This window comes from Cynoglossus semilaevis, chromosome 17 (assembly GCF_000523025.1).
Source record: "Cynoglossus semilaevis isolate Cse_v1.0 chromosome 17, Cse_v1.0, whole genome shotgun sequence".
Classification (NCBI taxonomy): domain Eukaryota; kingdom Metazoa; phylum Chordata; class Actinopteri; order Pleuronectiformes; family Cynoglossidae; genus Cynoglossus; species Cynoglossus semilaevis.
In genome coordinates, this window is record NC_024323.1 from 9,652,645 (window position 1) to 9,664,322 (window position 11,678).

General features: G+C 43.1%; 1 protein-coding gene across 2 annotated transcripts; it reads right to left on the reverse strand.

The window, feature by feature from the left end:
* Positions 1-6,255: 6,255 nt before the first annotated feature.
* LOC103393120 (neurogenic differentiation factor 2) lies at positions 6,256-11,224 on the reverse strand. 2 transcript variants are annotated; one of them, XM_008329975.3, is made up of 2 exons: positions 10,317-11,224; positions 6,256-8,075 (listed from the first exon to the last, which is right to left on the reverse strand). In XM_008329975.3, the coding sequence occupies exon 2, from the start codon at positions 8,066-8,068 to the stop codon at positions 7,004-7,006; it is 1,065 nt and encodes a 354-aa protein (XP_008328197.1). In that variant the 5' UTR covers positions 8,069-8,075; positions 10,317-11,224; the 3' UTR covers positions 6,256-7,003. The 2 variants fall into 2 exon arrangements, with proteins under 2 accessions (XP_008328197.1, XP_016895685.1); XM_017040196.2 differs by lacking the exon at positions 10,317-11,224 and adding an exon at positions 9,558-10,258.
* Between the last annotated feature and the right edge of the window lie 454 nt (positions 11,225-11,678).

Below are 11,678 nucleotides of genomic sequence, written 5' to 3' on the forward strand. Positions count from 1 at the left end.
GTCAAGAAAGAGGAAGAGCCCCCCCCCCCCCCCCCCCCATCTCTGCACACATCAACATCTGGCTCCACCCAAAGAAGATCTGGCTGCCTGCCAGTGGGTTAGACCCACCTCCACACTCCACCAGGTCTTCATCTCTGTCTTTCCTCCACCCTGGTGCCCCCTTTTTACCCCCTTAACCTCCTGCCCCCCTTTTCCCTCTTCACTTCCTCCTCCTCCTCCTCCTCCTCCTGGTGGAGCCCCCTGTTTCTCCCTTGGCAGGACCTCCAGCAGTAGAACACACTTTCGCTCCGGCTCCGTTCTTGTCTTCTGCTCCGCTGCCTGCGCGGCGCTGTGTGATACCAAACAGATGTTGGTAGATTTCCTCTGACTGGGGTGCCAGTGCCAGGCCGCCTGCTCCGGTGCCATTGGCACAACGTCTGGCAACGACGCTTGGGCAAAAAGTCGGACTCTTCCTGGTTGCACATGTGGAACACATGCTAACCGCTGTGTTCGCAAAGACGGAGCGGGGTTTGCATGGAGCACCAATACTTATGTTCGGTGAGCTCCAGCGGGCGACGTTGGGGTTTAGGTGTGAGGCTTTGAGCCCGTTGAAGCAGCCTGGGCCTTGGGATTGCCGGTTCAAATTCCAAACCTGCCTGTGCCCACAGTGAAGTGCAGCCTGTAGCTTTTTTTTTCTCTCTTGAAAATAAATCCAATTCCACTCAATTGGTCTGAAACTATTACTTTAAAAAAACATTCTTCCTGTTGCTTTCTTCAATTCCTGCCATTATATCAGCATCATGTTCAACTAAACAGGACCAGGTTTTAGACCTAAATTAACACTAGAAGATCATTAGATTTCGTTACACATACGCATATGTTTTGTTTGCTGGTATGCTGTGTTTGTGAAACATTTGTCTATTTTGATCATTGTTGTTCTGATGAGTAGCTAACTCAGTAGCTAACTCAGTAGCTAACTCCGCTGCCTTCAGTCAAGTAAAGCAAAAAAAATACATGTAAATAAAAGGGGTTAGTAAAACACCTCTGGGCAGCCCTGGCCTAGATGTTAAAGGAACAGGCCTGTAAGTGGATGATTGCTGGTTCAAATCCCAGCCCTGGCTAGTCTGCAGTGTGCCGAGAAACCCCCCTCCACCCACCCCCTCTGGGCCAACCCACTTCTCCTGTGTGTCGGGTGTTAATCACTGGGGTTTTTCACAGATGAATTCTTGTCATTTTCCTCAGGGGGATTATTAGAGGAGATAAAAATATTCCAGAGATAACAGAACTGAAAAGAACAGAGAACGGAGCCTGACACAGAGTGGTGAACCAGAGGTTGAGCCACGGTTACTTGCTCCCTTGAAAAAAAAAGATTTTATTTTGCTTGAAGTTTTTAAAATTGTCATTAAATATATTAATTTATTATTCAAAATGCTGATATGAATTTTTAGTTTTTTTTAATCACATACTGTACATTACTAGGACTCACCGCCTCCTGAACAGATGATCTTCAGGTCCACTTTTTAATCCTAACATATTTAATATTCTCATACTCCATATCATCTCTCGCTGTATTTTTTTTTTTTTTCCAAACACACTAGGTTTTTATCTTAGCTAGACGTTAATTGGAATTCACACCGCGGTACTTGTGACATTTTGATAATCGCACTATTGACTGTTATGTCGGACAAACACTTTTGATTTTTTTTTCTCTCTCCACCAAGTTGAGTGAGAAAAAGAGTGGGCATGAACATGATAATTTAAACAGCGAGATTCATTCACTCACTTTTCATCCTGAGTGGAGCACAGAGAGTCAGTGGAAGTTTTTTTTTTTTTTTTAAATTTCTAAGGAGCACTGGCAAAGAACTGCTGAGAGAATTGGACTTTTATTCACAGCAGCAAAGGTTTACACCAGACAGAAACAGGTCATGATTAAAATTGTTGGAATTTACATTTTATATACAAACGTCACGACCACAACCGACATTTAGAATATATATCGGTGCAGTTAAACCTTGATTCAAATCATTCTAGAGCTTCTTTTTTTTTGTCAAAATGAACCAAAAATGACTCTGTTGGGACAGAGACACTTCTTCTCTGATCTACACTTTATATTCATTTGTTGCAGAGGTGGACTGCAGGCAGGCCAGTGAAGCCTATGCATCATATTCATACAGAATTCTGCCGCTGTTGTGTGTTGATGAGGCAGACACTGAGATCCACGGAGTTCCTGAAATAAAAATCCAAATGCCCCTCACCCTGAACCCTGAACCTGACAGATGGCATTTGCATTTCAGTCGAGAGAATCATTTTCGTGTCTGGCTGGTAGTTTCCCACGTTATCTTTATTTTATTATATTTTGAAAACAAGCTAAAACACAAACTAGCCACACCAGTTAGCTACACAGCTAGTCCAGGGCTTTGACGGTCACTCTGTCGCTGTAGCATGGGAGCTTTTCAAGGTCATGCACATTCAGCAACAGATTTGACCCTTGACTTTAACACGGGAGAAAAATCCTGACCCAGCTCTAAGTGTTGGTTGGCAAAGTGCTAAGCTGTGGTCAATTTGTTTTTTTAGTTTTTTATTATTATTATTCAAATCATTCCAGAGCTTCTAGAGTTTTTATTTATTTTTATTTTTGTCACGAAAAAAACAAAACAAATTCTTTCATGTTTTATTTCAAGTTTAAATAAACATAATATATATATTTTTGAAACTTTTTTTTAGGAAGTGAACCGCTGATATTGCGTTTATATATTTGTGTGTGTGTGCGTGTGTGTGTGTGTGTGTGTTGAAGGGTTATATTGAGGGAAAAGCGCTCTGGATTTTAAACGTCCTGGATAAGAAACAGATGCTGCAAAAATTAGGAAAGAAACATGGACTCCTCCCAGCAGCGCCACTTTGGCCCGGTGAACTGGCACACGGGCGGGCGGGCCGGGCTTCTCCTCTCCGGAGCTGCCGGTGCTGCTGCCGCTGGCTGCGCCTGCGGCCGGCGCGGCTGCCGGTGCTGCTGCTGCTGCTGGGGAACATTAAGGGACTTGGCACGGCTCGACTCCACCAGGCTGCCAACCTCCCTCACTCACTCTCCGCGGACTGTGGAGGGAGAGAGTGATGAAGATGATGAGGAGGAGGAGGTGCTGGTGTTAGTGTGAGGGTCGGGGAGTTTTTTTTTTTTTGATAGATGTCCGTTTCCACTGCTGACTGCCGGGCTTAGCTTTGGGGGCGGCTCTTCCAAAAAATGTAGGCAACCCCCCCCACCCCTCCATCTCTGCTGATGAGGCCAAAAAAGAAGACAGACTGGGGCCTAAAATACACACCAGCACAGACACAGCAGTCAGGGCCTCGGGGTTTCCTCGGTGCTTTTTAAACCTACAACCTGAGCCAACACCGCGGGAGCGCAGGTTGATTTCCCTGCAGGTACTTACAGACAGAGGACGGCCTGTTTATCTGCCAAAAGGATTTAAACAGTACCAGGAACTGGACCACCAGTTATACCACATTTAATGAACATGAAAGTGGGGAGAAAAAAAAACTGCATTCAATCCTTGATATTTTCACTTTGTACTCTACTATAGATAAATGTACTTTTTCATTATAACTCAGTTACTATAAATAAAATGGACTCACTAGTAAAAAACAAACTTTACATTGTAAAACTAAATATCTTTTCTTAAATTGCTCAAGATTAATTTTCAAGGTATCGTATTGTTTGAAAATAGTTTTTAGTTTTTTAATTTTTCTATTTATTTATCAAGTTTATTTATTGACACCAAAACACAGATACGGGGATAATATTTCGTTTAAATTAATCAGTTATTAAATACACGTCACGTTTCGACTGTAACGGTCCAGTCAAATTGGAATGAAAAGTGTTAATTACTATATTTAAAAAATAATCTATGAATACATAAAACATTAAATGTACTTGATTTGTTGAACAAAAAATTAACTTTTTCAATTACTTTACTATTTCACATTGAACAAAAAATAAAAATAAAAATAGAAAAATATTTGTGATTATTTAAAAATAATCTTTTTTATTCACGTTTTGTTTTAATTGTTTTATTGTTTTTATTCCTGAATCTTTTTTGGTAAATTTCCATTTCGTCATCGTTGCTCCTGCCGTTTTATAACTATTAAAATATCGCATTCCTCTGGAAAATATATTTAAAAAACAAATACATAAATATAATAGTATGTTGTCGGTACTTTATACAACAGTGGTCATTTTTACCAATATTACCAACCAAGGCATTGGTGTGTGTGTGTGTGTGTGTGTGTGTGTGTGTGTGTGTGTGTGTGTCCACAGACGGGGGCGAACAACCGGGACATTTTTTGGGAACATATGGGTCCCAGGGCATCGCTCCAAACCCAGTCGGGGTGGCAACGGCTGTCCTCTGCATGTGTGTGTGTGTGTGTGTGAGAGAGAGAGAGAGGGAGAGAGAGAGAGCACTTTTCTGTGTGTGATTATTTCTTGTTAATTGTTTGTTTTAAAACACCCTGTAAAATTAAACCAGTGATAAGATAGAAATGAGAAGATACTGAACATGTTAGAATCACAACATCAAAACAAAATGATAGTAAAATCAATGACTCGTGTCTTTAGTTCATCCTGATGCTTAAATCGTTTTAACTAAAGGGGCAAAACTAAACTGGTGATAATGCACTTTATCACGAGTCTTCCCTCTGACCCACTGGATTTTGTGAGAGATCCATAACACAACCAACATTTTCTTTACCCAGAGTCAGGTCACGACTTTTGAATTTAGAAAAGGAATTGTCCCATTTTAGCACGTGGAATTTTTATTTTTATTTTTGTATAAAAGCTGCTGAACGTTCCTTGTCCGCTGTTCATTCAATCTGGACTGCAGGCTGGTCACACACACACACACACACACAAACTGTCTAAAAAATACTGTTTAATTTGGGGCTCCATGTTTGTGCTTTGATGAGCAGTTAACTTGGTTTGACGACCTGTTGGGTACAGTTTGTATCGAACGCATACATTTTCTAAGTATATTCAGGGTATGTGTACGATGTTCTACAATAATTTAAAGAATATTTAATAATACTTTAATTAAGTAGGTGTTTGAGCTTTTATTATTTTTTGACAAACTCTATAAACTCTTTTTTACCTTAGCTTTCTAATTGTTTTTTTTTTGGTGTTTCCCTGTTTTCCAAAACCTAACCTGCACATGCTGGTGATATAGTCAAACCTAATTTATTTATTTTTTGTATAACAGTAAACTAATATCCATGCAGTTATTAATGATAATAACGGTCAATAGCTGTATAGATCTCACTTCACTAAATCTTAGCTGTTGTCGTATCGACCACATGTTGGGACGAAGGTCCAAAGGACGGTGTGTGGGAGCTCTCCTTGGTGCTGAAACTGAATTCTCCTTCAGAATGGGTATTTTTTAGCATTAAATATATAAAAATCGACTTTTATTCTGAGGTCAGGTGAAGTGATAGTGAGGTTGGAACTCATTTATTGTCTAGATTGTATTTCTGTACTTGACCTCTCACACTTTGAAAAATGTTTATTCCTGTCATTTAAATTTCAATCCATGCATTTTTATAAGGCTTTTCTTTTTTCTTTTTAAATCCAAAGTGCTTGCCAAGCATTAAAAAATGCCCTGGCATCGTTTTGGTCTATTATTACGAAGCCTCAACTCACTGCCCTCTCTCATTTGTCCCAGTTCATACGACGAAGGCCCTGAGGCTCATGTGAGGAACTCCTGCAGGTTGTGGCATCAGGCCCGTTCAGCCCCACACAACACGACAGGAGGGAGCAAATGTTGCCTCAAAGTTTTTTTGCAAATGGGGCAGAAAACAATAAACAATGGATCTGAACTTTTTTTTCAGCTTATATACTGTATTTGTAGAAAAAAGGAACAAAGAATCAAGTGTCACAGTCTTATTTATTGTCATTTTAATTATTTTTTTTACCACACAGTTGATTGATTACAAAGTTGAAGGACGAAGTTTTTTTAAATATAATTTTATGAAAAGAAAAAGAAGACGGGAAACATATAGGATCCTTCGTTTTTGTTGGGACTGACAATAATTACAAAAAGCAACACAGTAAAAACTTACAATAATAATAATAATAATAATAATAATAATAATAATAATAATAATTTAACAGCAGTTGTCAAATTTAAATAAATAAATAAATAATAAATAAATACAGTTTAAATAGAAAATTACAGTGCAAAAGTCAACTACCATTGGAGCAGGGGGAAAAGAAATGTATGAATCGAATTAGGACAAAACAATTCAGACCAGTAAATAAATCAGGAATGAATTAAAAACTAAAAAGTCAGCAATTGTCAGAGCTGTTCTATGCTGATTTTGTGCAAGAATGTATGTATAAATCTGTGTGTGTGTGTGTGTGTGTGTGTGTGAGAGTGGGTCGTGTTGGGTTTTTGCATAGATGTAAAACAACTGGACTGATTTGAGTTGAAGGACAACAAACTTTTTTTTTTTTCAAGGAGCACCCTACTTAACACACTGTCGTCTCCTCACATGTTATTAATGAGAGAAAAATGATCACACGAACATCCACCTCCAAATCCCGCGTGTAAAGGTGAGAACGGTGTGAGCTGCTTCAGCTTATTGGTTGATTTAGACGAACAACCGCCAACGTCAGCTGGTCGTGAAGCTTCAGTCAGTGACGTCAGTGACGTAGATAGTGAATAAATGACATCAAGTCAATTACTCAAACAAATACATTTAACACTTGAATGTTATCAATTTGATCAATTGATTATTTTTTTTTAGTTTGATGGATCCATTTTGGCGCAAACCATCATTTCCTTCCACTACATTCTTGACTACCGCAAACCATTTCTTTGAATGCTGCGTAAATTCAAGTAAAATCTCAGTTGACAGTGGGTTAAACAGTTGTCCGGAACATCAGAGTCACGGCTGATCCAAACTGTGGGGCGCGGGTGGATTTTTGATTGCAATATGACGCACAAAATGTCTGTCTGTCTTTTTTTTATTTTTTATTTTTTTGTTATTAATTATGAAAAAACGCGTTCAGTTCATCATACACCGGCCCACGGTCGTGGTGTAAGTGCATGTCGTGGTAAGGCAGAACGTTTTCATTGTGAATGCCGCTCCGAGCCCCCGAGGACCCAAACACCAGGTTGTGCGTCCCCGAGGCTCTGGAGCCGGGCAGGCCGGAGTAATGCATAGAGTAGTGGTAACCCTTCTCGTTGTCCGGGGATGCGGAGCCCTGGTGTTTGAGGGAAAAGTTGCCGTTAATGCAGAGAGGGGGGCTGATGGGCCCCTCGTACTCGGGGCTGTTGTACTCTGGGGACGCGCCCCCACCGTAAAGAGAATCGTAAGCCGAGCAATAGCCTTGCGTCCTCAGTGGGTGCGAGTTCGAGCCCGGTTGGCAGTGCGGGCTGGACAGACGCGCACACTGGTACGGGTAGGAGTGCATGGAGAAGGAGCCGGAACCGTACCTGCCCCCGTCCTGACACTGCTGCTCCGTCAGGAAGTTGCGGGAGTTGAGCTGCAGGCATCCTGCCACCAGGTTGGTGGTTGGCTGGGACAGTCCCTTGCACAGTGTCTGGACGTAAGACACGAGGTCTGGCCTTTTCCCAGAGCGCAGGATCTCAGACAGAGCCCAGATGTAATTTTTAGCCAAACGCAGCGTCTCAATTTTGGACAGTTTTTGCGTCTTGGAGTAGCAGGGCACGACTTTCCGCAGATTGTCCAGCGCAGAGTTTAGGTCGTGCATGCGGGTCCGCTCCCGCGCGTTGGCCTTTACCCGTCGCATCTTGGAGCGCTCGACGCGGGCCTGGGTCATCTTGCGCTTCTTGGGCCCCCTTTTCTTGGGCCTGTCTCCCTCCGTGTCCTCTCCGTCCTCCTCCTCGTCCAGGTCGTCGTCGTCCTCCCCGGCGATTTCGGAGTGCGCCCTGCTGCCCTCTGTCAGCTCAGAGGGGTCCATGTCGTCGTGCGTGTCCGGATCCTCGTCCTTTATTTTGCCGTCCTCCCCTTCACTGTCATCCGCCCAGCCCGAGTATTTCTGCACGTCTGGAAGCAGCGAGGGGTCAGTGAAAAGCCGGGTCAACATCGTGGCTCTGGAGGCACGGAAACAAGAAAGAGGAAAGATTTAAAAACACGGCGGGAAGAAGCTCAAAATGAAGACACAAAACAGTCCAAACACCGTGGTACTTCGTTCCACCGTGACCAGAACACACATCCAAATCATGCATGTTAACAGATTCACTCTGGCCCCGTTTAAGCAGTGATTGGTGCCTTGTTTACGGTACTCGGTTGACTGGACGACTGTTTTATTTAAAGTACAAAAATATAAAAAATGTTTTTTTTTTAAAATCTCCAAATCCTCAGCGCTGGTTTACAGCCAGTCTGAAGCACCGCTTTAATTCCCTGCTGTCATCCGTGTGCCCTGTCGCGTCCTTCGCAGCGGGTCCCAGCAGCAGGGGCCACATTACAGGTCCCCTGGGGGCCTCCACACTTTTCGCTCCTCCTGACGCCCCACGCATGCATGTGTATACACTCCTGGCTGCATTCCAACACTATTCATCCGCACCGTGCACCTCCGGCTCCTCTGAGGAGGCAAAAGGGGGGACTTCGTTTAATTGATAGGCCGTGTAGCCCCGTTTTAAAGTCATGAGGGTGACTATTAAATGAAGGCTAATAGAGACGCAGTGAAAATGTGGGCTTTTAAAAGGGAGTAGGGAGAGGCTGTGGTTTTAATAGGTGTGGCCCGGAACCAGCACCGAGAGGAGGGTCTATAATTAGATTTAACATTTAACAACAACAACAACAATAATAATACTAATATGGTATTATTATTATTATTATTATTATTATTATTATTATTATTATTATTTAAGGCAGAAATGGAAGTTCCTTCCACTAAAATCAATCTTTAAATGGCTGATTTACGGTCTGACATTTCCACAGCCTTTTCACTTCTCATCTGTGATTATAATTGTTATTATAATATTAAAATTTTAAGTTTTTAGTCCGCAGGCTTGCAGTCCACACCAAGGTAAAGGCCGGCGGTTGGTTGGTTGGTGAAGTGTCTCGGGGCTGTGCCAGGGGCGAAATCTAGTTTTAACATTTGTGTCACAGAAGGTTCTGCTCAATTAGTAGAAGAAGGAGAGACAAAAAAAAAAAAAAAAACCAACAAGGATTAATTATCTGAGCGTGCAGCCTGCACGAAATAACAGAGATCTCCACCTAATTCAGTACGCATGATTCCCACATTTCTGTGCACGTGGAAATGGTTTACACCCATTGAAGCTTCATTTATACAAATATAAATACACAGTATAAAAAAATCTAAATGTCCAGGTCCGCTCGTAGCCGCTCCACGCCACGCGCCTTAAACACTTATGACTAGAAGATAAAAACTGCGCAAACAAGGCATTAATCAACGTCACAGTCAATGGCGTTGTCCCACCCTTTCATTTAAACATGCAAATAATAATAATAAAATAAAAAACATCAATAAATCTCCGCCTCGGAGCGGGTGCGACGGTTTTTTGCAGCGAAAAGAATCGTCCAGGATGCGTCTCGATGTGCGCACTCACGGCTGACAGCGCTGTCTTTTGTTTGAACGATTCGAGATCCAGACATCAGTGAAAATGAAATCAGGGCTCGGTGTCATCTGCAGAGTCACAGGCTGCAGGGTTTACTCCAAAAAAAAAAAAAAAAATCCACACACACACACATATTGGAGTGGACCCAGAGCTGTGGCTCTGGACTCCAGGGTGTGTGTTTATAATCCAGATGTGTTTGGATGTCAAAAGTTGAAGGACACACACACAGAGGGAGAGATAGGATGAGAGAGAGAGAGTGAGAAAATGGGGGAGTGAGTGAGAGACAGGGCTCTGTGAGCCAATAAAAATGACAAAAATGAAAAAAAAATATGAAAACTATGCACACATCATGGACAGACAGACGATTGTTATAAAGATGACTGAAACAGTGGTCAGAAACAGTAACCGTAGAGAGCCGACGTCAATACACGTCTAACGAAGTCACTGACAGGCGATATAATCGATATCCGTATGGATCCACGCCAATCGATCAGCTCCTCAAAGCGTCAGATTATCGTGATTATTCATTCCGACGACAACAACTACACCGTCAACCGTGTACAGTCTGAACACAACCGATAAAATCAAATAAAACAAAAGTAAAAGGTGGACGAACACCTTCCATTAACGCACGTCTCTCCATCTCTTTATTACATTAAGTGTCTCCTCCATTTTGGCGCGGCCACCCCGGCGTCCACGTGATTTAATTTCTATAAGATTTAGTGGTTCAATGTTCACGGTGCAACTTACCTGTCGAGCTCTTGGCAGCAGGAGGATCAGGTGGAAGAAGAAGAAGAAGAAGAAGAAGAAGAAACAGAAAAAGAAGAAAAAGACGCGTCTACGTTCAGAGCATTTTCATTGAGCGTCGCGAATAATGACAGGGGAACGATTCTCCTTCATAAAAGTGCCAAAGGAAGAGGCAGCGGTAACGTCTCCTCAGTGGCGCTGACGGGGCTGGAGCTCCTCTTCTCCTTCTCCTTCTCTTCCTCGTGTCCTCTTCTCCCAAAGCGCACACTCGAATAAGCGGAGCTTAATGAACGCACCGTGCGTCTTGGCGTGTCTGTGTGTTTAAGTGTGAGTGCGTAAAGACGTGAGTGTATGCAAATGTGTGTGTGTGAGAGAGAGAGACAGAGGCAGAGAGAGAGAGAGAGAGAGAGTGAGAGAGAGAGAGAGAGAGCTACCCGGGACGGAGGTTACATACCAGCTAAGGTAGTGATGCCAGCGCCCATATGGCTGGCACGTCACCGGCAAGAGCCATCACATGAGAGCCCGGTGATTGACATGCGCCCGCATTCGAAGAGATTTGCCCTCCCCGGGGGATGAGAGGCATGGAGGAGAGAGAGTAAGAGAGAGAGGGAGAAGAAGAAGAAGAAGAGGAGAGAGAGAGGAGGTGGTTGTAGGGGTGGAGGGGGAGGAGGAGGCCCCCGCCATCTGTCACCGCGCTAGCGCTCACACAGCCAGAAAAAAGGAGAGAGAGAAAGAAAAAACAGAAAAATGATAGAGAGAGAGTAAACGTCAGTAAGAGAGGGAGAAAAAGCAAACACAAACAGTGGAACAACAAAAACTCCCGCTTGTTGACCCGTGCTGCTGCTGCTGCTGCTGCTGCTGCTGCGTCGGGCCGGGGCGTCCATTTGTTTTTTTGGTCAAACATTTTGCCCAGTTTGCCCAGTTTTCGCGCTAAACTGCGCCGTGCAATTTAAGCGTGTGTACGCTGATATAAAATGGGAGTTAAGTGTGACAGAGTCGACGTGAATCTAATCCACGGTGGGAACTCTGGAGTGACTGCACCTCGAGGTCAAGCTGCATGAAGTGTTTGAGTCGTAAAACGTCCACACACTGTGGTTTTATATGCAGTGAGTGGCAGAGCAGCGGATAAAGTGTGACCCGGGCTGTAAACGAACCTCTACGGCACCAATCAATCAATTACCCCCGGGTAGATGATCCTCCGTCGGATCATCGGTTTAAGAAGATAATGGGATAATACTGGACTGGATAAAGTCTATTACCGAAATGACATCTATTAGGGCCTCCGTGAATGAAAGGTGGGCAAAGTGGGTTGAACAATCTCTGCCTCAGAGTCGTCAATTTGTTTTTTTGGTCAAACATTTTGCC

Excerpts from the sequence above, each read along its gene's own strand:
- LOC103393120 (XM_017040196.2), bottom strand. The coding sequence starts at position 9,634 with ATGACACCGAGCCCTGATTTCATTTTCACTGATGTCTGGATCTCGAAT. Across the intron at positions 8,076-9,557 it reads AAAAGACAGCGCTGTCAGCC|AGCCACGATGTTGACCCGGC; the intron begins GTGAGTGCGCAC and ends CCGTGCCTCCAG.